General features: G+C 41.0%; 1 protein-coding gene across 6 annotated transcripts in view; it reads right to left on the bottom strand.

The window, feature by feature from the left end:
• The window catches only part of fndc5a (fibronectin type III domain containing 5a), an 82,022-nt gene extending 56,017 nt beyond the window's left edge, over positions 1–26,005 (bottom strand). For 5 of the 6 annotated variants that reach the window (XM_080750328.1, XM_080750331.1, XM_080750332.1 and 2 more), the window contains exon 1: positions 24,390–24,506. In XM_080750328.1, coding sequence (XP_080606454.1) covers positions 24,390–24,462 — 73 coding nt within the window. In that variant the 5' untranslated portion in view covers positions 24,463–24,506. Of the gene's footprint in view, positions 1–24,389; positions 24,507–25,901 lie in introns of those variants that run through there. The other variant, XM_080750333.1, reaches the window with a different exon arrangement.
• Positions 26,006–26,227: the final 222 nt, after the last annotated feature.

Raw genomic sequence — 26,227 nt, 5'->3', positions numbered from 1 at the left:
GTTTTCATCTTTTTGGATTGATTGTTTTTAGATCAATGGTGAAAATTGTTTTCAAAGTTTCAAAGTCTTTTTCCGAGCCTTTGTTTTCTTGTTGTTTCATGGTTTGTCTTGTCCTTTCTTTTGTGTGGATGTTTTTAATTGAATGTATTGGTCTCTACGAGTAAAAGGGGCCTTTGAATAGAAAAATGTGCGCTTTTGTCTGTGTATATTTTACCGCATTTTCGTTGTGAGGATGGGGTCGGGAGAACTCCAGAAATCTATGAAGAGGGGCAACTATAACAGAAATCAACCAAACCAGGTAGGTAAGATTTAGGATAAAAGGCAAATAAAGCGCAATGTTGATTTATCCTGGAATTATCCTTTAACATCACCCTGGCCATCGGCATCTGCAGTAGCACCCAAGTAATGGACTTGGGCACTACATCTAGTTGGAAAACTGTTTGCCTCGCCATCAACAGCCCCTGAGGCTGGTTAGAGAGAGTGGCTAAATACCTAGGCAAGTTGGGTGTGACCATGCCCTTCACTGAGTGACATCATAAGTTAATATGACAAGTCAGAATGGCTCTTACAGTATCTATCCTCTCTCTTTCTCTCATTTCGGTCTCTCTCAGTTTGCCACTAGCATTTTCTCTTCCATTATATTTTAATGTCCTCTGTTGTTCTCTAAAAAGTTGTATCTTTCCCATCCCTCGTCTTCTGTCTTTCCCCTTGGCACTTTTCTCTCTCTCTCTACTCTTGTTGCCGAAGATCACACACACCTACACCCACACCCACATCCACATCCACATCCACATCCACATCCACATCCACACCCACCCACACACAAGCATGCACACACAGTGCATGCAGTATCTTTTTTTCCCCCTCTCTCACTATCCCTCACTCTCTCACACACACACATACTCACACAGATACGCACGCACTGTACACGCGTACGTAAATACGCACGCACACGCAAACAGACACACACACTCTCATGCACGGATGCACCATGCGAGCGTGCACGCATGGTGCATCGTCTCTGAGGACAGAGGGCCTCGGGGTGCCGTGGAGCAATGCATGCTGGGATGTGACTGACTGGGGGCTGCTGGGACCGGGAATTGATTTGAACCCTGGGACAGAATGTGGCATCACAATAAACCACACACACACACACACACACACACACACACACACACACACACACACACACACACACACACACACACACACACACACACACACACACACACACACACACACACGCAGCAATTAGCAATTAAAAGTCTTGGGGGAGGGCTGGGGGCAACTCTTTATTCAAGGCCATATTGTGTCAGACAATAAATTCTATTCAATAAATTATTAAAGAGAGAAAAGTTAGGAACATTTTAGAAATGGGGTTGGGGACCCACCTGTCCCTGTATCGCCTTGTCACGCACGCACACGCACACGCACACACACACACACAGACACCATCTGGGCTGGTTCCCCGCAGGACTTTATACCACCCAGCGCCACATAAAAAGTGTATTTTCTACGCTCTGTTGGTTGGTTGAGCGGAACAGAGGAAGGAGGAGAAAAAAATTAAGCCGTAGAAAGACTTGGGATACAAACGCACGCACTCACACACACACGTATGTACGAATGCACGCACACATATAGACGTTTTCAATCTGTAAACAAAAACGCAGCTAACCATGAACGATTTTGTTTGACGGCTTTACAAATAAGTATCATCTCAAGATGGATATTCCCATGTCAGCCGAAACGGTTCAGATGACACAAAGAAAGAAATGCGAATATCAGTTCACAGCAAAGAGCTGGGTTGAGAGAGATGCCACTTGTATTTAATGTTGCACTTGACAAGAGTGTGAATGTAAGTGGCATAAAGGCCTACCACGTTTGGCAGTCATGGAAAGATGCGAGTCAACTGTAAGAGAAGAACTCTACCCTCTGGCGTCTGGCATTTAGTTTTAAAATGCAAAATGACGCTCCCATTTCGTCAGGGCTGCTATGGCCGGCATTAAGGGATTGAAGCCAATGACAAAACGTGACAACATGACCAAATTGTTTACAGAGTATTTTTTTGTATAGCGAAGGGTTGAAATATTTTTGCCGTTAGGACAGATGGCGTTCCAGCCATGATCTGCATGGAAACAGAGGAGCTATGAAGTTACATTATGAAAGAACATCCGCACGCTTGAATCTGAGTTCACGAGAAGATTTGCTGCATTTCTTAAGTACCTCTTGATGCCCTTTCCCACTGGGAGCGATAACCATAAAGATAACGATAAAAAAATATAATTTTCAATTGAAGTGGATGTCAGCGTCCACAACGATAAAGCCGTCATAATTGATGTGAACGCCGACATATCGTTATCTTTATCGTTATCGGACCCAGTGGAAAAAATAAGAGAACAACGACTTATAGAAGGCAGTTGTAGAATTGGCCTCAGGTATAAAATTAATGGCCTTGCCAGCTTTGAAGGACTCCTGAAAGGTCCAGCACTCTGGATGACTATGTGCAGTGGTGGTAAAGGTACTCACATATTTTACTTAAGTAAAAGTATCAATACTGCAATGTAGAAATAATCTGTTAGGCTGCCCTCAGACCAAAATACCTACGAGAGTGGAATCCGCGTTCCGCCAATGCATTTCAATGAGAAGGCGGCGGTTTCATGTCAGTGGAGGATATCTGAGCTCTGCGCAGACCTTGCGTTTATGCTGGAGCAAAGAAATTCTCCACGCAGATTCTGGTTTCCCCCCCTGTCCAATCGGGTGAGTCGAAGCCGAAGGCGTAACATTCTGAGAATCAGGAAGGGACTGGGAGATGTTTTGTTTTGATCAAGAGTCTCATGCACCCAAACTCTTCTCTTTTTAGCTTGTTGCATCTCCCCTTCCAATAAAGCAAGGGCGAGTACCCTTCGCCTGTCCATTATAGAGTTGACACGTAAAAGATGATGAGGATCGCTACGCTAGTGTAACAGGCTACAGGGAGGGAGGGCGGTGCGGGAAGTGAGTGACAGGGGCGTCACTGGCTTTGGGACGGAATATGCTCTCTGCGTTTTTTGCCAGCCGCGCACCAGAAGAGTTTATCCACTGCCGACCATATTTTGGTCTGAGGGCACCCTTACAAGTAAAAGTCCGGAATTAAAAATGTACTTGAGTAAAAGTATGAAAGTGTTAAAGAATGTAGTTAAAGTACCAAAGGTAAAAGTACAAAATGTTTGAAAATAGCAGATCTACGAGCTCACAATGCATTGTGAGCTTGAAGATCGACTATTTTCAAATAGTCAAGGTATAAAATAGGGCTAAATTGGTTTATGTATGTTTTATAATATTATAATTTATATCTGCAATGTAACTAAAGTTTTCAAATAAATGTAGTGGAGTAAAAGTACAACATTTTGATCTGAGATGTAGTGGAGTAGAAGTAAAGGTATATAAATACTCAAGTAAAGTACAAATACCTCAACATTGTACTTAAGTACAGTTACTTTACACCACTAAGTGTTTGCGGTAGAGTTGGGAAACCACTGCAGTGAGAAATCACTGAAGCAGCATCTGCAGCTGCTGCTGGACATCGGAACCAGAGAAATGTTTGCAGACTCAGGAAAGTTGCATTCGCCTTTGTTATCAGTCCTCAGCAGGGACGTGCTGGCCATTGGGAAAAGCGGGACAAAAAGTAAAATAAAATATCATTCTATTTTGGGGGCTGGGCAGAAACCTTGTATCTCCAATTAAGTTTCAAATTTGTACATTTTTTCGCAAAGTAAAGTCCTGCTTCACCATACAAGGCCGTCGCACAAAAGTAGTGAAAACAGCAGATCTACAAGCACACAACGCGAGGCGTTGTGTGCTTGTAGATCGGCTGTTTTCACTAGTTTAAATCATTTTTAAAATGATAAATACAAAACAAACGGTTTTGGACATACAAGGTTTCCACCCAACGACAAAATATAACTCATGTACAGTACTTGGCCCACTGGCTTGTCACTTGTCATGAAAAATGAAATGGAAAATCTTTGAGTGGCAGCAGCGCTATAGAGAGAGATCTCTCTCTACAGCGCGCAATGAGGGCCTCTCCAACTCTTTTTCCCAGGCTGAATCAGGGGCCCAGCACGTCCCTGGTCTTCAGGTCAACATACCTCTCTGAAAGTCCTCTCGGACACGAAGGACATGCTCTGCCCCTCCCGCAGGCGCTTGACTGTTGACCACTCAACTACAACCCCAGATAACAAAGCTCAGCAAAGGGAACAAGGCCAACAATCACACTGACTGCAAGCGGCATCGGTTTATTTATTTTTTAGTAGGCTTTAGTAGCCTAGTAAAGGCTACACGGCCCCTTAAATTGCTTTACTTAATCTCAGGAAGATTTTGCAAGGCTCCATGAATAATTCTGGCTTGGGATTCTGGCAGATTAGTGGGGTTATTGCTCTGAGATGTTGTTGCTAGTATTCATGTACAGTGTATGGACAACCAATATCTGTTGGAAATATATTTTCATCTTGATATAGTGTCATCAGTGTCGCAGTGGAAATAAGACTTAATAAGGCTTATTGTGTTTTAATAAGGCTTAGTGTGTTTTCATCCTCGGTGATGCATGGCCTGTATGTCAGAGAGCGCTCTTGTCACCAAATCAATCAATCAATCAATCAATCAATCCGGACGTTTAAGCGTTGAATGTATAATGGACCACAAAGAAAACAAATTTGTGTCATCCATTGTGTGTGTGTTTGTGTGTTTTTAACTTATTGTACGGCCTGCAACTTTAACAATCATCAATTAAGTATTCAATCAATCAATCAATCAATCAATCAATCAAACAAACAAACAAACACAAAACTGAGCTCCAGGAGTGAGCATGTTCCACATTGGTGGAGCTTTTACAGCCTTGCTCTGCAGTAGGCTATATACTGTAGCCCTCTATGAGTGTGTGTGTGTGTGTGTGTGTGTGTGTGTGTGTGTGTGTGTGTGTGTGTGTGTGTGTGTGTGTGTGTGTGTGTGTGTGTGTGTGTGTGTGTGTGTGTGTGTGTGTGTGTGTGTCCGTGTTGCGTGCATGCATGTGTGTCTCAAAGCGCGGGTGCCCAGTGGCCCTTAGGGGATCAACCTGCAGTGAAGACAATTCTACTGCCATGTCTCTCTCCTAATCTATGCTCTTAACGCTCACTTCATTCTCTCCTTCAACAAGGAAAGAAATCCCCTTCAGGATCCATGAAAAAACATTCTTTGATTATATTACAGATCCATCCACACAAGATTAGTCTAATAAAAGTAAAGACAATATGGTTAAACCTCTATTTACGGTATTTGGACCTACTGTAGGTCGTCGGGACAATTCGTTCTTAATCACAGCACATCCATCAAGTCAGCTCAGCCAGACACGTGCACACATAGACATCAATGAGGGCTTGAGCCCCTGCCCTTTTATCTGTCTGTAAAAAGTGCCCTCTCCAGATCATGAATGCAGTTTTTACTATGGTGAAAGAAATGCAAATGTCCTCTTTCCATGCCATACCTGAAGGCAGCATTCAAGAGGATTGCCTTGTCCAAACTCTCCTAAACTTGAATACAGCAGCTTATGTTGAAAGAATTGCCCTCTCTGTGTGGAAATCCGTGCCGTTACGCCACATCTCCAGAATTCACTTGATTATGCTTAGTTCAGTGTGGTATCAAGCACCGAAAATAGAGGACCTCCAAGCTCACAACGCATCGCGCGAGGTCTGCTATTTTCGATATTTCCACTAAAAGGACCTTTTAGAAATTTCAGCCCCTGCCTCTCTAACATTCTCTGCTAGCTCGGAGTGCTTGCATTCGGCGTAGGGGTGGGCGATATGGCGATAATTATCGTCTCGGCGATACAGCTTTGCCACGATAGGCCATTTCAGAATATCGTTTCTCTCGTGATACAAACAGTCATTTAGAAAAGGCTCTGGACAGCGAGTGCACGTTCCATGAGTCGCAGCTCTATTGCTTAATTCATACTTCTATAGTACGGTGGTGTAATTCGCCAAAAAGAACAGATCTACAAGCTATAACGTGTCGCGGCTCAACGTGTCATATAGTTTGAGGATCTGTCCCCTGCTTTCACGGCCCCTCCCCCGTGCAGCACGCAGACAGGCTACAGAGTGTCTACAGCACTGACTGAGTTGTGATTGTGTGCAGGAGCACGGCACAGTGGTCCACGATTTAGTTTCACTTTCACGGGACTTAAAGCAGTGATGCAGCTTGGCCTGCATTCTTTGAAGCATAATGGATGCATTAAACTAACAGGACGCAAACTACTTATCCGTCCTGCTATCGCTTTCAGCCATCTCACTGCTTGCAAAGCTGAACTGTGCTGGAGTCTCATCCATAGCTGTGTGTTCTGGCAGTATTGATGAGATGATTTAGATCACCTTGTAAATCCATGCTTCTGTTTTTATTAACTATAAACAAGTAGCTATTTGCTGCTATTTGTAAAGTGCTTATGTTTTCACCATTGATGCATGCGTGTGTCGTCGCGAATCGCGGTGAAATCGTCGCGTCTATTTTGCGTCTATTACATAATTGGCTTAGTTATAAAAACCATGCCATTATTGTTAGTAGAAAAGCGAAAAGCTAGGATGATAATGAGTGAGTAATTCTCTAAAAATAAAGCTTGTATCATAACAAACCTCCTGACTTTGGTTGGTCATAAGGTAATTTGTTTTCCCTCAAGTTTCAATGGTAAGGCATGGGTTGTTGTCAACCTGTGGGTCGAGACCCCCAGAGAGGTCCCGCCAAATTGTTTTGAATATAGCCGATCTACAAGCTCACAACACTCAAAAAACATTTCAAGGGAACCCATAAAACATTTCTGGGACCCATTTGAATGACCTGAACCATCATCACACCAACTAGTAAATATTTTGAGGTAAAAAATGATAATTGTTTAATAAAAAATCTGAATGTTATCATTAAAAAAAAACATAGATTAGGCTATCTATCTTTCTATCTGCAGCATAAAAATGAATAGATTATCTATAGAATATCTGTGTGGGTCTAATAAACCAACCATAAGGTAATTTGTTTTCCCTCAAGTTTCAATGGTAAGGCATGGGTTGTTGTCAACCTGTGGGTCGAGACCCCCAGAGAGGTCCCGCCAAATTGTTTTGAATATAGCCGATCTACAAGCTCACAACACTCAAAAAACATTTTAAGGGAACCCATAAAACATTTCTGGGACCCATTTGAATGACCTGAACCATCATCACACCAACTAGTAAATATTTTGAGGTAAAAAATGATAATTGTTTAATCAAAAATCTGAATGTTATCATTAAAAAAATCATAGATTAGGCTATCTATCTTTCTATCTGCAGCATACAAATGAATAGATTATCTATAGAATATATGTGTGGGTCTAATAATCATAATAAACCTAAAAACTCGCATAAAACAGTATCGTGATAATATCGTGTATCGTGATACTGCATGAAGCATATCGTGATAATGCTTTTATCCAGTATCGCCCACCCCTAATTCGGCGTCAGTCCCTATAGGCTCTGTGTCTCACTCAGCCACTGGTGAGCTCACTGGTACAGTAAATGAGAGGAGAAGACAGGAGACTGACAACGTGCCTGAGGAGAGAGCAACAGCTACTGAAGCAGAGGTAATGATATATTGACGGCGAGACTCGGCGGCAGAGACCTTTCTACAACAAAGATGAGCCGGCAACAGTGCCCGCGAGGAAGGGGTCGATTCAGTTCATTCAATTTCAGCAGCGATGTGGCCAATAAAAAAAACAATATTACAGTATGAAGACGAAAACCTTCCATTTTTACCAGTTTAAAGGGATCCCTGGCTAATAGGACAAATATGCCTTAATACATTATAATTGTCCTCTGTAACTACAATGTCAAATTAAAAACACCTCAATTATTTTATTTCTTCTAGGAATAGCTAATCTTTCACTCAATAGGGGAAATGCCCGTCGCAAGTTGATGATGTCATAAATGTCATGTGTGATCTATCCCTATGGAATTGATGGCATGCATGTGCAAATAAAAACAAACGTAATACTTCCTATGGTTAATATGAGCATCAAATCAATATTTCAAATGTGTTTGTGTTTTTTTTTTGCACATGCATTCCATAGGGATAGATCACACATGACATTTATGACATCATAGCTATTTCTAGAAGAAATACAATAATTGAGGTGTTTTTAATTTTACACGTTAGTTATAGAGGACAAATATAATATATTAAGGCATATTTGTCGTATTAGCCAGGGATCCTTCTAACGGCAACCAGGTTATTGGGAATACTAGTTACTGTCCAGGTTCTAGAGCTTCCAGACCCAGCCCTGTAGGCCAGTGTTTCTCAAGAGTTTTAATTTCAAGGATGGTTTGGTAAGCAATAGGCCACGCCGGAGCCCATAACTTGGGGAGTGTACAAATTGAACCAAATGGAAGGGTTCTCAGAGTTAGAGAGTTTCAATGGTCCATTTGGTTCCTAATTATTAATCATTTAGCTAGGGACCCCCTGGAACCCCCTTAAGGACCCCTGCTGGGAGAACCACTAACTGTTTATTACACTAACACTTTATTTACACTACATCTAGGGCCAGATGAATGAATCCGGCCCAATCAATGTTAGCAATGACTGTAATTTCAATGCAGATTAAAAACACATTTTAATGCTGCAGTTGTGGTCATCAGTTTGTAAATATTGTCGTGTTCTACCAGAGTCGAAGAAACGGTCCACTTATAGTCTGTTCTGTGACGCACGACTCGCTTGTGACAATTACACTCTTACAATGGACTGTTATCAAAACATTACGCCTAAAGGTTTTGGACTTAATTAGTAGATCATGTACTGCATGCATGAATTATACTGTAAGTGGAAAGTCTCTGAACACATGCACGCACACACGCACGCACGCACGCACGCACGCACGCACGCACGCACACACGCACACACACACACACACACACACACACACACACACACACACACACACACACACACACACACACACACACACACACACACACACACTAAAAGGCTGGCCTGCATATACAGGTATACTGTAAACACATACAGTACACACACTCACACGCTCGCACGCACACAAACGCAAACATACTCATTATAAGCAAAGCATGTCACATTCAAAAAAGCAGGAAACTGCGCGTTCCCCTAATGAAAGCAGGAAGCCAGGGCTTCACAGTTCCATTTTGGCTGTTGCAAGCCAGCTGAATAAAGCTGTGATTTATGAGCAGGTCCTTCATCAACCTGTATGTTTATGAATATGACATTTGGCCGTGACTTCTCCCATCTGCACGGAGTAAACTCTCTATTCATGAGTTCCTAACCATCCAGATATTAAATACAACAATGGGAGGGATACAAGTAAAACAAAATAACACCCAATGTGAAGTGAGCGGTGGTCGGGCTTGCATAACGTCTTCAGACTAGGATTTGAGTCTAGGATGTACAGGGTATGCTACACACACACACACGTTTTGCTATGGCAAAACGCTGAGGAAAAAGGCTACAGACATACAAACATGATGCTACGTACACACATTTTACTATGGCAAAAGGCTGAGGAAAAATGCTACAGACACACGCACAGCCACTCTTAGGAGCGGTTTACCACCGCTCAAAAAAAAACCGACAAATAAGCAAATAAGCACAGGTTAGTTCTGTGCTGACACCTGAATTTCCTGATCAATAAGGCTTTATGTCTGTCTGTCTGTCTGTCTGTCTGTCTGTCTGTCTGTCTGTCTGTCTGTCTGTCATAACAGGTTTGCATGAAGTTGTGGGTATGAGATGCTTGCATTTGGACATGTGTGTTGTATACATGTGTGTTATTGATGATGTTTATAAAGATCAAAGATGTCCATTCAGAGACAAGCCTACTGTAAACTGCCCAACATCCTCTCACAAAGGACTCGCACAGCGAATGTGGGCCATCAGAAACCTGACACTTAATATTTCGAATCACAACCTTTGTCTGGTCATACAAACATAACTGACACAAGGAATTCAAAATCAATGCGTAATATACCAATGCCGATTGTCGGAATATTTGAATGACAGAAATCTTAGAGAAAGATGGAGGATGACAATGAATGTGTATGAGAAAGACAGGGAGGCAGCCAGTAGAGCGATTACAACTCAACATGTTGCGTTGTGAGCTTGTACTGTAGGTCGGCTATTTCCACTATTAATGTTATAAATTAATGTCACGAATTATAGAAATATATCTCTGCTGTCGGGCCACTCCAACAAGTTCATTTTCCAGAAAGTGAGAAAACGTTGAGCTCAAGTAGACTTAGGAGGTTTTGGCCGAATCCCTTTATAGTACTTTCCATTGGTATAATATTTTTTTTAACAAACACACAGATGTAAAGGGTGTTCCATAGCACTGATTTATGAGAAGAAGAAAACATTTTTTTAACTGGTTTTGGCCCAACAGTAACATATACAGTACACAGAATGCAACTGTTAATCACAATTCTTTTTTGTGACAATTAATCGTAATTTAAAATGTCATAATCGTGACAGCCATACTAGTCTTTTTCAGTCTAAATAATTTACTATCTTACTCTGAAAACTTGAGGGTTAGTATAAAGTAGAACATTGTCAGCCCACAGGATATACTCCTGTTAAAACTACCCATCACCACATCAGACAATTGCTTTTCACACGGCCAAGCCCTCAGTGGTTCCCAAACTTTTTAGAGACGTTTGATGTCTCCCTGTGACTCAAACTAGTGAAAATAGACGATCTAGAAGCTCACAACGCGTCCTTGTCACCTTGTCACTGTGCTTTAAGCAGAAATAACTATGCCTAAACCTAACCATAACCACTAAGCCTAAACTCACAAAAAACAATGCCTAAACTTAAAGGTAAACTTCCACCATATCTTCATATAATTGGCCCTTGGTCTGCCACGGGGTCTCCTCCCAGGGGGCCATGCAGCAAGGACCTCCCTAAGGAGACGCTAACCGGGAACCACCCAATTCCCAAGCGGCTTTCGCCCTTGCATGTAGAATTCATACTAGGGATGGGACGATGCGCGATATTATCGTTTATCGTGATAAAAAACACTCACGATAATCGTATTGTGGAGATTTAATTTATCGTGATATCGTCCTCCGTCATGCAATGGGATCAATTCAGCTTTTATTTGCCGAGCTGCATATCTGGTACCACCTAAACCCCCTATAATGGGTAAAAGGTACTTATAATATACGTACTTGATACAGTCTTTTTTTCACTCTCTATCAAATGTCTTTTCCCAAAAAATAGCCGATCTACAAGCTCACAACGTGTCGCAATGCGACGGGTTGTGAGCTTGTAGATCGGCTATTTTTTGACAAATGTTCCACCCCAGGATAATTTTGATTATCGCGATAATATCATAATTTTTATTTTGTCACAATAATCGTGATATGAAATGTTCATATCGCCCCATCCCTAATTGATACCAGGCAGAACGGTGGATTGACAGACGGTCGTGGGTGCGTATCACCACAGCACCATAAACCCTACAACGTAACGTCTTTAATGTGCCTGTGTTTATGGTGAATCATAAACCGTCCACTGTCTCACCGTTGGCAAAGCATTGCTAATGTTTCCATTTAAAATGCAAATGCGCTCCAAAACACATTAATCTTACATGAATAAGTAGTCCATAAATCCTCACACAGCCAATTAAAAAAAAGGGAATCAATGAATCAATCAACAAATTAAAACAGCAGCATGATCGATACAAAGGCTCTGGGCAGCGCAGGTTGCTTTTGCTTGAGAGATAATTATATTAATACCATGGAAATGAGGCAGAATCGTTTCAAAATGCAGGACTCTCTCTTTTCTTTTATGGTGCAAAGCAATAACCTCACTGCCGATGCTGAATGCAGTAACTATAGCCAGTGATCCGGCAGAAATGTGGCCCTCGCCAACCCCGCCATAAATCTTCTGTGACTATACGGTATATTAAGTGTCAGGTGCCAAGCAATCCTCCCTCCTTACAGAGAACTTATAGGCCTCACATGTGAGAGCCAAGGGTCATAAAGACCCACATATCATCTCCTCTCAGCCCCAAATAGTCTACTGGCATAAAACCGCGCCATTTCCATTGAAATGCATTGGCGAAATGGGGATGAAACCGCGCCATTCCCACTGAAATGCATTGGCGAAATGGGGATTCCACTCTCATAAGTATATTGGCCAAATTGCCACGGCATGAAACAAGCGCTTAAATCGCTTATTTAGTCTCATTAACGATGGCATGGATGTATTTGTAATGACAACTAGTAACAAATTCATGAAAAATAAAGACACTTTTGACCACAACAAATAGTGTAAAAATGAGAGCTACTAGGTTCTGCTGGGGAAACTGGACAACTGGGGTAACTGGACAAGAGGGGCATGCATGTGTGCCTAATAGACCCCATGGACAGTCACTTTGGATCAATATAAGCAGGAAAATGAGCCTAGAAGTGATTTAGGGCGGAGTTAATTGTTTAAGTAAATGTACTTAGTTACTTTACACCACTGCAGGAGGAGACCACCTCATTCTGTAGACAGAAGCAGAAGCAGGCCGCTGGGAACGTCATGTGTGATTCTAACGCTCACGCACGGACGTGGATATTTCCTCTGATCCTTTTCACATTCTCCCTTTGTAGTCCTCCGTCTATTTGTTTACGCTCGAGGATCGTTTCCCAGATCAATTAACCGTACTGGCGTTACTCAATAAAAAAAGGTCTCCCGGGGGCACTCTGACTGACGCTGTAAATTTCCATACGGTAATTTTATCACATGCATAAACTGAGTGATCATTGCCATACGCATTCAGGGGTAATTTTGGTAACCCTTTACTTTCCGGTACAGTAATTACATGGTAGTTACCACGTAATTACTTGGTAACCACCCCGTATTTACTGAGTAATAACTAGGTAATTACAAGGTAATTACAATGTATTTTACATAGTAATTACCTGGTGTTACCTGGTAATTCCCAGATACATTCCTGAGAACTACCAGGTAATTACTAGGTAATTTAAAGCATGTACCTGGTAATTCCATATTAACTACTTGGTAATACCCTTAGCAATTACTTAGTTTATTACCCGGTAGTTCCCTGGTATTTTCTTAGATACTACAAGGTAATTATTAGGTAATTATAAGTATTTTATTATGTATTTAGCATGTAATTATACTGTAACTACCTGGCAATACACTTAGCAATTACTAGGTTTATTACCCGGTAGTTACCTGGTATTTTCTTGTATACTACAAGGTAATTATTAGGTAATTATAAGTATTTTATTATGTATTTAGCATGTAATTATAGTGTAACTACCTGGTAATACACTTAGCAATTACTAGGTTTATTACCCGGTAGTTACCTGGTATTTTCTTGTATACTACAAGGTAATTATTAGGTAATTATAAGTATTTTATTATGTATTTAGCATGTAATTATAGTGTAACTACCTGGTAATACACTTAGCAATTACTAGGTTTATTACCCGGTAGTTACCTGGTATTTTCTTGTATACTACAAGGTAATTATTAGGTAATTATAAGTATTTTATTATGTATTTAGCATGTAATTATAGTGTAACTACCTGGTAATACACATAGTAATTACAAGGTATATTGCCTGGTATTTACCAGGTATTTTCTTTGATACTACCAGGAATTTATGAGTAGTTGCTTATGCAATTACTATATAATTACATGGTAACTACCATGTAATATACCTATTAATGTCTAGGTAATTCCTATGTATTTTCTTAGAAATTACTAGGTAATTACCGTTTAATTTCATGTTAACTATCATGTTATTTACCTGGTCCTTACCTTGATAGGTAACCCATTATAATCTGTGCATATACAAAGGTACTTACCTGGTATTTAGTTACCCAATAACTCCAAAAAGTATTTACAGGGAAATTACCCAGTAGTTACTGTTGGTTTGTACTGTAAAGTAAAGCGTGATCAATTCCATGACCTTACCTGGTAATTACTCAGTATTAACCCAATAACTACAAAAGGCATTTACATGGAAATTACCCAGTAGTTACTGTTGGTTTGTACTGTAAAGTAAAGCGTGATCAATTCCATGACCTTACCTGGTAATTACTCAGTATTTAGCCCATAACTAGAAAAATATCACATTACCCAAGACACTTGGACCGAAAATGCCCCCAAACTGACCAGTGTTCATTCATTTGCGTTCAGTGAATGCCAAGTCCTGGCTTTACAGTGTCTGTGAGTCTGCTTCTCCCCCTGAACAGCACACTGTATGTCAGGAGATAAGAATTCCCATCAAAAACCACCATTACCAGTCATCAAAAATTACATTAAGATGAATGCATATTATTTTTACACCTCCTCACTCAAGACACCTCGCTGGGACAGATATGCAAAAACAGGTGAGCTGCCAAAGCTTTAATCCAATGAATTTCTTATAAAACATAAAACATAATTACAAAAAAGTGTAAAATATTAACAGTCAGGTATTTTTTTATCAAGTAGAGATTTCTCTTAAAAAACAAAAAAAACAAAAAAAAAACAAGAAAACATCAATGATAAATAATAACTATATGCAACACCTGTGTCGTAAAGGTAGTATATGACAGTTACCAAATTACAGCATGGGGTTAGAGGTTGGGCAAGATAGGTTTGTCTACTGGAGCCAGAGAGGTAAATAATGAGACCAGATGCAAGTATAACCCGTGTCTGGACAATAATATAGTTACTAAAACTAGGCACTCAAAGAATGTGTGGACTAGGTAAGCAGAAGACTCTAGATTCGTGGAGGGAGATGGTTGCTGTTTGTACAACAGAATGAAGCACAATGAGACTGATCTAACTTTCAAAGGTAAGAGATAGATGTTTTTTTTTCTTTTGTTAGTTTCTCTGTACCTTTTAGTTTTATTTAGTAGCAGACAAAAAATAGTGAAACAACTGTCTACTTGTAAAATGTACCCAAAAAGAAATAAAATAAAATGAGGAGTATCTGAATGACCAAAATATGATTTATTTGTAACTCTCTATTTAATAGTGCGCTGTCCCTGGTTCCACAACGTTTTGGCTATTTATCTCTATTTTGTCTTGGTCTATTTTATTTTCTCTACTGACCTATTATTGTCTTTATGTTGTTTTGTTGTTTGGTTTTGCTACATTAAGGTAATCTATTATTGTTGTTAGCTGTCTGTATAATGTTCTTATAATGGAACCAGGGCTCTTATTTTAGTTGTTTAATTTTAAACTCAACTTGAACCCTTTGAAAAAATACCAAAACACTTCAATAACAAGTAAAGAAAAATGAATCTGAATTAATCCTATAAACAGTCTAAATTCGTATCTTCAATTCAGATCAATCAATTAGATGATAAATCAAATATCAACAAATTCAACATTTCAATTGAACAAAAAAAAAATCAAAGTCAAGTTACAATCAATATTTTCCTTTTTTTCCTCGCTCTCTTTTTTATCCTTCAGTTTGTTCTTCTGTTCGGTTCGTATGGTCAGTGGACCACTTGCTGCTGTTTACTTTTACTTAGATTTCTCTGGTGTGCAGGGATGAACCTGGCAACAGTACTTGTCCTACCACCATGTAGACAAAGGCACACTTTAACTCTTTCCTCTTCTTTCAGGTTACAGGTCGACTCTCAAGGGCCGCTCGCCAGTCTGCATGCTGCTTTAGGACTCCAGGAAGGATGAACAGGCTGCAGACGATTCCAGGATCCAACTATCAGTTCAATTCCAATAACCAAAAAACCCGGCCTTGAAAACAAAGCCAGAAGACTCATTAGTAGTCTTATTTGAAATAGCACCATGTTAAAACCCATAGGCCTATACTGTAAATCATCCCTTTGTCTTCATGTTTTCATCATAGATATATTCTGATTAAACTGAAGGTATAATTAACTACAGTTATCTTACTGAGTTACTGTCCCCCTTATTAAAGTGAAACCATCATAATAAACAAATGCTTCAAAAGTGTCATTTCCTATAACACCATGCTCACCATTAAATTACTTTTAGTGGTCTATTTAGTCAAGTGGAGCCTTACCAAGGGAGATGCTTCAAAGAACATTGCTGGGCTGCTGTGCAGTGAAATGTAGAAATAATCACTAGCAAAACAAAAACGTTTTTGCTAGTTTCTCTCGCGTCCAGCAGATTCCCAAGCGTGTCTATGAAGGGAGCGCTCGTTTTATGGTTAGATGTCACAGTTATCGTCCACGACATTAAGTTATTGTCCACGACATTACAAGCGGCGCGAAGGCCAGCGGACCTTGGTCCTGCTCTTCGCCCCCGAGCGCCGCAGGCGCGAGTGGCCGCGAAGAGCGGGCCAGGGCCGCGCAGCCGGCGGAGCGCCGCGCGAGTTACGAAGCCGTGGTGAATGCAATCGTTATATTTATGCCCAGGCCGTAAGGCCTGGGCAAGCGCACGATAAACGCAACGTTTGGTGCACCTCGCGCGGTCCAAGTGACTACAACCGAGCGCTCCCTACGTCCGGTTCAGCCAATCACAGGGGGCTTGGGGGAGACCGGAACCAGACCGGAACATGGACAGCCTTGGGCAGTCGCCAGACGCGTTTCTCTCTCAAAGCTTATTTCTAAATAAACCTTCTGGTTTTGCTCAATAAAGTCACTTCTCAATCAAAAATATCCGTTGCTCACTTCAAAAAGAATTATTTTCACTCAGACAATCCCACAGCTCCTGTCCTCTGTCTCATGCAGGCAAAGTCAAAAACAAGGAAGCATGTCTATATACTTCCTGGTCTGAAAAGCACCTGATTGGCTAACTCAGCCAACTCACAGCAAGCAATGTTCTTATTGGCTTACAAAACGCCCCCTTTTAGATTGACTGCTGCTCTCACCAATCACACTCCATGTCATGTTACCACCATCATTTTAACCCCTGAAATGCCAGTTCAGTTATTGTGCTGAAATGACACTGTGTTTAGATACATGTTGATATCCTATTTATTTGTTACAGAGTAGAAAATTGAGTAGAAAAAAAAAAACAACTGTTGAATTTATGTATTAAGTATTTGAAGTGAAACCTTATGTAACGACAACTGTGTGACTGATATTGTTTTAGACATTAACACAGAGATGCCTCTGGCCTTGCTTTATGCAGGTCAGTTCTTTTTTTTTTTTTTTTTTTTTTTTTTCAATTGGACACATCTGTTTGATGTTTGTGCACATTGTTTTATTTTCTATTATTTCTACTCCTACTAATTATATTTCATTCAATATAAAATTGAGACGGCCAACTCAAGTGACTTGTGTAACCCAGGGTTAAATGACTTAAGGATAAACAGAGAGAATAATTAAAACAATTTTCTACTCTGTAACAAATAAATAGGATATCAACATATTTACAAGTGACCTAAATATGTGCTGGAAAAACTAACCAACAAATAATCTAAACACAGTGTCATTTCAGCACAATAACTGAACTGGCATTTCAGGGGTTAAAATGATGGTGGTAACATGACATGGAGTGTGATTGGTGAGAGCAGCAGTCAATCTAAAAGGGGGCGTTTTGTAAGCCAATAAGAACATTGCTTGCTGTGAGTTGGCTGAGTTAGCCAATCAGGTGCTTTTCAGACCAGGAAGTATAGACATGCTTCCTTGTTTTTGACTTTGCCTGCATGAGACAGAGGACAGGAGCTGTGGGATTGTCTGAGTGAAAATAATTCTTTTTGAAGTGAGCAACGGATATTTTTGATTGAGAAGTGACTTTATTGAGCAAAACCAGAAGGTTTATTTAGAAATAAGCTTTGAGAGAGAAACTAGCAAAAACGTTTTTGTTTTGCTAGTGATTATTTCTACATTTCACTGCACAGCAGCCCAGCAATGTTCTTTGAAGCATCTCCCTTGGTAAGGCTCCACTTGACTAAATAGACCACTAAAAGTAATTTAATGGTGAGCATGGTGTTATAGGAAATGACACTTTTGAAGCATTTGTTTATTATGATGGTTTCACTTTAATAAGGGGGACAGTAACTCAGTAAGATAACTGTAGTTAATTATACCTTCAGTTTAATCAGAATATATCTATGATGAAAACATGAAGACAAAGGGATACAGTATAGGCCTATGGGTTTTAACATGGTGCTATTTCAAATAAGACTACTAATGAGTCTTCTGGCTTTGTTTTCAAGGCCGGGTTTTTTGGTTATTGGAATTGAACTGATAGTTGGATCCTGGAATCGTCTGCAGCCTGTTCATCCTTCCTGGAGTCCTAAAGCAGCATGCAGACTGGCGAGCGGCCCTTGAGAGTCGACCTGTAACCTGAAAGAAGAGGAAAGAGTTAAAGTGTGCCTTTGTCTACATGGTGGTAGGACAAGTACTGTTGCCAGGTTCATCCCTACACACCAGAGAAATCTAAGTAAAAGTAAACAGCAGCAAGTGGTCCACTGACCATACGAACCGAACAGAAGAACAAACTGAAGGATAAAAAAGAGAGCGAGGAAAAAAAGGAAAATATTGATTGTAACTTGACTTTGATTTTTTTTTGTTCAATTGAAATGTTGAATTTGTTGATATTTGATTTATCATCTAATTGATTGATCTGAATTGAAGATACGAATTTAGACTGTTTATAGGATTAATTCAGATTCATTTTTCTTTACTTGTTATTGAAGTGTTTTGGTATTTTTTCAAAGGGTTCAAGTTGAGTTTAAAATTAAACAACTAAAATAAGAGCCCTGGTTCCATTATAAGAACATTATACAGACAGCTAACAACAATAATAGATTACCTTAATGTAGCAAAACCAAACAACAAAACAACATAAAGACAATAATAGGTCAGTAGAGAAAATAAAATAGACCAAGACAAAATAGAGATAAATAACCAAAACGTTGTGGAACCAGGGACAGCGCACTATTAAATAGAGAGTTACAAATAAATCATATTTTGGTCATTCAGATACTCCTCATTTTATTTTATTTCTTTTTGGGTACATTTTACAAGTAGACAGTTGTTTCACTATTTTTTTGTCTGCTACTAAATAAAACTAAAAGGTACAGAGAAACTAACAACAAAAGAAAAAAAAACATCTATCTCTTACCTTTGAAAGTTAGATCAGTCTCATTGTGCTTCATTCTGTTGTACAAACAGCAACCATCTCCCTCCACGAATCTAGAGTCTTCTGCTTACCTAGTCCACACATTCTTTGAGTGCCTAGTTTTAGTAACTATATTATTGTCCAGACACGGGTTACACTTGCATCTGGTCTCATTATTTACCTCTCTGGCTCCAGTAGACAAACCTCTTGCCCAACCTCTAACCCCATGCTGTAATTTGGTAACTGTCATATACTACCTTTACGACACAGGTGTTGCATATAGTTATTATTTATCATTGATGTTTTCTTCTTTTTTTTTTTTTCTTTTTTTTTTTAAGAGAAATCTCTACTTGATAAAAAAATGCCTGACTGTTAATATTTTACACTTTTTTGTAATTATGTTTTATGTTTTATAAGAAATTCATTGGATTAAAGCTTTGGCAGCTCACCTGTTTTTGCATATCTGTCCCAGCGAGGTGTCTTGAGTGAGGAGGTGTAAAAAATAGTATGCATTCATCTTAATGTAATTTTTGATGACTGGTAATGGTGGTTTTTGATGGGAATTCTTATCTCCTGACATACAGTGTGCTGTTCAGGGGGAGAAGCAGACTTACAGACACTGTAAAGCCAGGACTTGGCATTCACTGAACGCAAATGAATGAACACTGGTCAGTTTGGGGGCATTTTCGGTCCAAGTGTCTTGGGTAATGTGATATTTTTCTAGTTATGGGCTAAATACTGAGTAATTACCAGGTAAGGTCATGGAATTGATCACGCTTTACTTTACAGTACAAACCAACAGTAACTACTGGGTAATTTCCATGTAAATACCTTTTGTAGTTATTGGGTTAATACTGAGTAATTACCAGGTAAGGTCATGGAATTGATCACGCTTTACTTTACAGTACAAACCAACAGTAACTACTGGGTAATTTCCCTGTAAATACTTTTTGGAGTTATTGGGTAAATACCAGGTAAGTACCTTTGTATATGCACAGATTACAAGGTAAGGACCAGGTAAATAACATGATAGTTAGCATGAAATTAAACGGTAATTACCTAGTAATTTCTAAGAAAATACATAGGAATTACCTAGACATTAATAGGTATATTACATGGTAGTTACCATGTAATTATATAGTAATTGCATAAGCAACTACTCATAAATTCCTGGTAGTATCAAAGAAAATACCTGGTAAATACCAGGCAATATACCTTGTAATTACTATGTGTATTACCAGGTAGTTACACTATAATTACATGCTAAATACATAATAAAATACTTATAATTACCTAATAATTACCTTGTAGTATACAAGAAAATACCAGGTAACTACCGGGTAATAAACCTAGTAATTGCTAAGTGTATTACCAGGTAGTTACACTATAATTACATGCTAAATACATAATAAAATACTTATAATTACCTAATAATTACCTTGTAGTATACAAGAAAATACCAGGTAACTACCGGGTAATAAACCTAGTAATTGCTAAGTGTATTACCAGGTAGTTACACTATAATTACATGCTAAATACATAATAAAATACTTATAATTACCTAATAATTACCTTGTAGTATACAAGAAAATACCAGGTAACTACCGGGTAATAAACCTAGTAATTGCTAAGTGTATTGCCAGGTAGTTACAGTATAATTACATGCTAAATACATAATAAAATACTTATAATTACCTAATAATTACCTTGTAGTATCTAAGAAAATACCAGGGAACTACCGGGTAATAAACTAAGTAATTGCTAAGGGTATTACCAAGTAGTTAATATGGAATTACCAGGTACATGCTTTAAATTACCTAGTAATTACCTGGTAGTTCTCAGGAATGTATCTGGGAATTACCAGGTAACACCAGGTAATTACTATGTAAAATACATTGTAATTACCTTGTAATTACCTAGTTATTACTCAGTAAATACGGGGTGGTTACCAAGTAATTACCTTGTAATTACGTGGTAACTACCATGTAATTACTGTACCGGAAAGTAAAGGGTTACCGTAATTTTTGTCAGATTATCAGTGAACCGAAGCAGACTTCAGGGCTTATATGTTTAATGTAAGAAAAAGCATATACGGCAGGTCAGTGCTGCATGAGAATGGCAAACATGTACTTAAAGCAGGGACATGCAGAGAATGTGTTAGAGAGTCAGGGGCTGACATTTCTTAAAGGGCCTTTTGGTGAAAATATCAAAAATAGCAGACCTCCAAGAGCGACGCGTTGTGAGCTTGGAGGTCGGCTATTTTCGATTCTGGATTTCTACGCAAAGAGGGGAATTCATTCAAAATAAGATGCTGCGTTCAAGTTCAGGGGAGTTTGGACAAGGCAATTCTCTTGAATGCTGGTATGGCATGGAAAGAGGGCATTTGCATTTCTCTCAACATAATAGTAAAAACTGCATTCATGGTCTGGAGAGGGCACTTTTTACAGACGGGTAAAAGGGCACGGGCTCAAGCCACCTTTGATGTCTATGTGTGCACGACGTGCCTGACTTAAAGGGAGAATGAGAACCAGTGGAATACGTCCTTTTGTGATAAATATTTTGTCAGGCGACCGAATGCAGGCTCCCCTGGTTTGGCTGGTGCTACAGGTCTGCTGGTTATCTAGGACAGCTTCTTGATTGAACGCCCGAATCCTCGCCGTTTCCCTTGAATAGGCTCTTTACTAGAACACGAAAGGGAAGAGAAAAGCTCTCTCTAGTGTGTGTGTGAGTGTGTGTGTGCGCGCTTAAGTGTGTGTGCGTGCGTGTGTGTGTGTGTGCGTGCGTGCATGAAACCAAACCACAAGTCAAAAGATTCACGGTGAGGAAAATTACAGGAAGGGAGGACATTTCGCTGGTCCTCACTTTTCGAGAGGCTGTTTTAGGGTTGGGTGGACATACTGTAGGTTTAGGATTAGAATTGGAGCTGTGATCCGAAACGTTTATGCTAACACCAGGGATTCAAACTATGGTTCCCCGCATGAGAGATCAAACTTCTACCCCTCATCCAAGAGGCAATCCTTACTTGGCCATGCAGGACCTTGGGAGCTTCGAGTGCAGTATACTTAACCCAACACCAGATGAGGGCCTAAAGGTCTAAATGGAAGAGTATAGGGAGACTAGCCTGGCGGGGCCATACATCATACTGTGTTCACTCACTCATTCCTTCCCCAGTATAACGTCTGGCCTTCGGCAAACAAACACGTCTGACGGCTACGCTTCTGATTGCAAGCCTGCCTTGTATTACGTAGTTTTTTCCCCGATTCGTATTCAAAGGATTTAATGGTGTTTTCAATGTTGAGTCTACAGGGTCCGTGACATGGACCACCCTGAACGGGGGAGGGGGGAGGGGGGGTGCGTTGATTTAGTGATGCAATCAGATCCTGAGTAGGCATCGGTAGGTGACGCGTTGGGAGTGAGACTGATCGTACACAGTAAAATGCACTTTTAATTTAACTATGGAGAGTGTACCCTTATTTTACTGTGCGTTACTGGTGGAGTGCATCGTCATGATTTTAAGGAGAATTCCGTGGTAAATCGCTTTCTTACTATGTTTTCCTGTTATTTAGCCTTCAAAAAACTGGTCCGGGGGTTTGTTTTTTTATTCAAAAAAGCTGAGCCTCAACAGGCTTGTAGCCTACAGTTCACAACGGCAGCCGGCAGCCTTGGGCCACAGAGAGGAAAGAATTATTCAGGGGGAGGGAATCAACAAAGGCATCCATCCAGAAAGAAACAGATCAGAAATGGCCACCAGTCTCCAAGTTCAGGAAGTTAATTGAAGAGAAGAACAGTGACATGCAGCTTTACAGTAGCTGGCAACGTCATCATCAACAGCCAATGAGGGACCAGCATTCGTGGGGATGTCACTGGTGAAGTCAGCAGAGTTTGGTATACAGTATAAGAGCATTCCTGGTAATGTCTTCATTAACAGCCAATGAGGCCAGCAGAGCATCATGGTGGCATGGTCTGCTGGTGCACAAGTACAGCCATGTATGGCCTATTTGCACAAGACGCAAGTTGGCACCTCGACAGAGTGCAGTTCTAGTTTATGTTTGTGAACTACAGGCTTACGTCATTGTTGTGAACTGGCCGTAAAACGATTAGGTCACATTCTAAATCTCGTCTCGCAAGACTTCTGAATCCTATTGAATCCAATAGGATTGTGAAGTCTCGTGAGACGAGATTTCGAACGCGAGTGAAAATTACCATGGAGTAACTTCTGCATGTTAGCTCATCGGTGTGTTTATAAACAGCTGTACAGTACAGAAGAAAGGGATTTAGTAGCGATGTAAATAAGCAGAATTGCCTATGGCCCGAGGGTGCAGTTGTGAACTGTAAGCTTGTTGCGGCTAGGCCGAAATTGACAAGAATGCTTTTTTGGATAAAAAAAAAACCCCCACCCAGACCAGTTTTTTGAAGACTAAATAACAGGAAGACAAATCAAGAAAGCGATTTACCACGGAATTATCCTTTAAGTGTAGATCTTCTTCACGCTTCATTCAGTTTTGTTTTGAGATTCAAAAATTCTAAATAAAAGACAAAGTTAGTTTGAGCTGCAAATTAATTGGACAGATAGATTGTGTAAGTTGTGAGGCGCTGCATGCCTCCCCTCCATGTGCAGTGGTGTGCAGTGCACTGTATGTACCTGGCTGGAATGAGATTCAAAGGTCAGCACAGCTTCGATCCAACCCACACATGCATGCACACACACACACACACGCACACACACACGTAGCCCACGCACGCACGCACGCAGGCACACACGCACACACACACACACACACTCGCTTTACATTTCATCAGATCACAGTCTCTCTCCATCTTTCTCTTACTCTCTTTCACCCCCCCCCCCCCCACACACACACACACCAAGCATTGTGTATGCGCACGAGCGTGCGTGTTTGTGCACGCGCATGCATGCCAAAACAATAGCCAACAGTTTGAAACGATTACAATGTGATCTACTGTAGCCTACAGTGCATAGACACGAACGAAATGCCTGATTCGGGTGAAATTGTGGTCGAACAAAATGACACAAAGCACAGCTTAATATAATTGTTTTCTCAGGAAAATGTAAAACAAAGTCAGCCTTTCCACAAACACAAACACGGGCTACGCAATGTCTCACAGTGTGTAGAGAATACGTCATTTCAGAGCCAGAAAGCACACAAAACATGTCCACTTTCTCCCTTCCTTTTTGCACAGCTTATCAATGCATCATTCTGTCGTTTTGTGTCTATTATAGCTATAAATGCTCACTGAAGAAGACAATGCATGGGAAGGGGGTTTCTACGCTCGAATACATTGGATTATATTCAAATTGCCCATAAACTTACCCGCTGTGGCTCGTGAGACACAGAGACAGCTGATGATGAGCAGCGGTGCGGTGGGACCGAAAAATCTCTCCATCTTTCTGACATTCGGGAGACGTGCGAGCCCATTGACTCTGGCCAGGGCTATGGTGGTACTGGCTTACTAATGTCGTTCGGCATGCACGTCAGTTCATGCGTATTGTCTCGAAGTGAACACGACGGCTCGGCTATACGGCCACAGTCTCTCTCTCTCTGTCTGTCTCTGCACGCTTTCCTGCCGCAGATCGCCCGCTCTACTGGTGGTGGTGGCACGGAGGCTTTTCAGCACCCGGGACAGCGACATTCAACAGTAGCCTTTTAGAAGGTGCGACGGGGCGTCACGTCCGTCTGCGAAGCCCCGGAGCGCTCCTCTCCTCCTCCTCCTCCTCGGCTGCAGACAGCCAGGTGTGCTGGCATCCTGCTCGGCGTCTCGACCCAGTGCTGCTGGCTGCTGCCGACAGCCGAAGCGTTCTGTTTGTTGTGTGTGCTCGGTCCACGAGCCGCGAGCTGCAGCCGCCGCGAAATCACTTCTCTAACCCCATCTGTGCCACCGAGGGGCCGCTACTGCTGCTGCTCAATGACAATGACTCTAAACGGCTGCAGATGGCATGCGAGAGACGTGCTCGTTCTGTGTACGAGAGTGCCTCTGGCTTTTCTCCTGCCCACTCATGAGACTAAGAACGTGCCCGGGTTTTGAAAGCTTCAAAACAACACCATTCATATTCATTCCTATAGCATTCCGCCCACCAGCCCACCTGGCTCCGCAGTTATTCCACAGTAGCCTACTATACCGTTGATTATAGGCAAGAAAAGAAAAGTGGAATGTCCTCTTTTCCTTGGAGGCCTGTGATGCCAATTATTGTTTGTTATTTCTGCACGGCGAAAACGGGTTCTTTGAACATTTGAAATGCAATGGCCTTAAATTATAGGCAACAGCCTACATTTTTCGCCGAGCCAGTGTCCATACTCCATTCACCTTCTATCAAAGCTCCAGTGGTGTAGTGAATTTCCCCCCCGAAAGCTCACTTGATTACATAAACGCAGTATCTCCTGAAGAAACCACGCTGCATAACATATATGTTAATATAGGCCGCCTACAAATACATTATCACAAGTTCACAACATTTTTAATCCAAAACACAACACCCGACGGGGCAAGTTTAACTAAATTTGTCCTGAAAGCCCTCGCCGTCCTGAGGCTGCTTTGATCCGTTCGTTCTCTGCATTATTAGGCTGCCTACTGCCCATGCCCACCCGTAGATTAAATATGCAAGAGTAGTCTAGAGAGCCCACGCAAAACAGTTGCAAGATGTGCAAAGATTCATCTCATAAATAATGTCACCCATGGCGCAGCTTTGAACTGCTTTTAAGAGAAAACAACTCTTGACTTTATGCGACCGTCCCACACGTAGGCCTACCGGTAACAATAGTACATAACTGCACATTAAGCAAATAACACGTGAAGGCTGCTGTTAAGAAAGAACCGAACAGGCTTACCTGCACTTTAATGTGCCTCTCACTGTGTGCGAGAACTTCGAGGGCTGCGGACTTTGTGTGTGTGAGAGAGTGCTGTCCCAGCTAATGCTATTTGGGCAAGCCAGTCCAAAGTCAGGCGAGCACAAAGTCCCATAGCTATGTCACCTAGAACTATTCTCTGCGTCTCTCTGTCTCTTTGCCACAACGTGTAGGCTGTTCACCTCGCGTCACACACCAACACCATGCTGCTGACCGTAGAGTAGACGAGGGTGAATATAGGAGCCTGGCTGCAGGGGGATTCATTGCGCACGATGATACCACGCGGGCTTGTGTACACGTGCTCATTG

Source organism: Nannobrachium achirus, assembly GCF_963921795.1.
Source record: "Nannobrachium achirus genome assembly, chromosome: 20".
NCBI classification, from domain to species: Eukaryota; Metazoa; Chordata; class Actinopteri; order Myctophiformes; family Myctophidae; genus Nannobrachium; species Nannobrachium achirus.
This window is presented reverse-complemented; position numbering and strand designations above follow the sequence as displayed.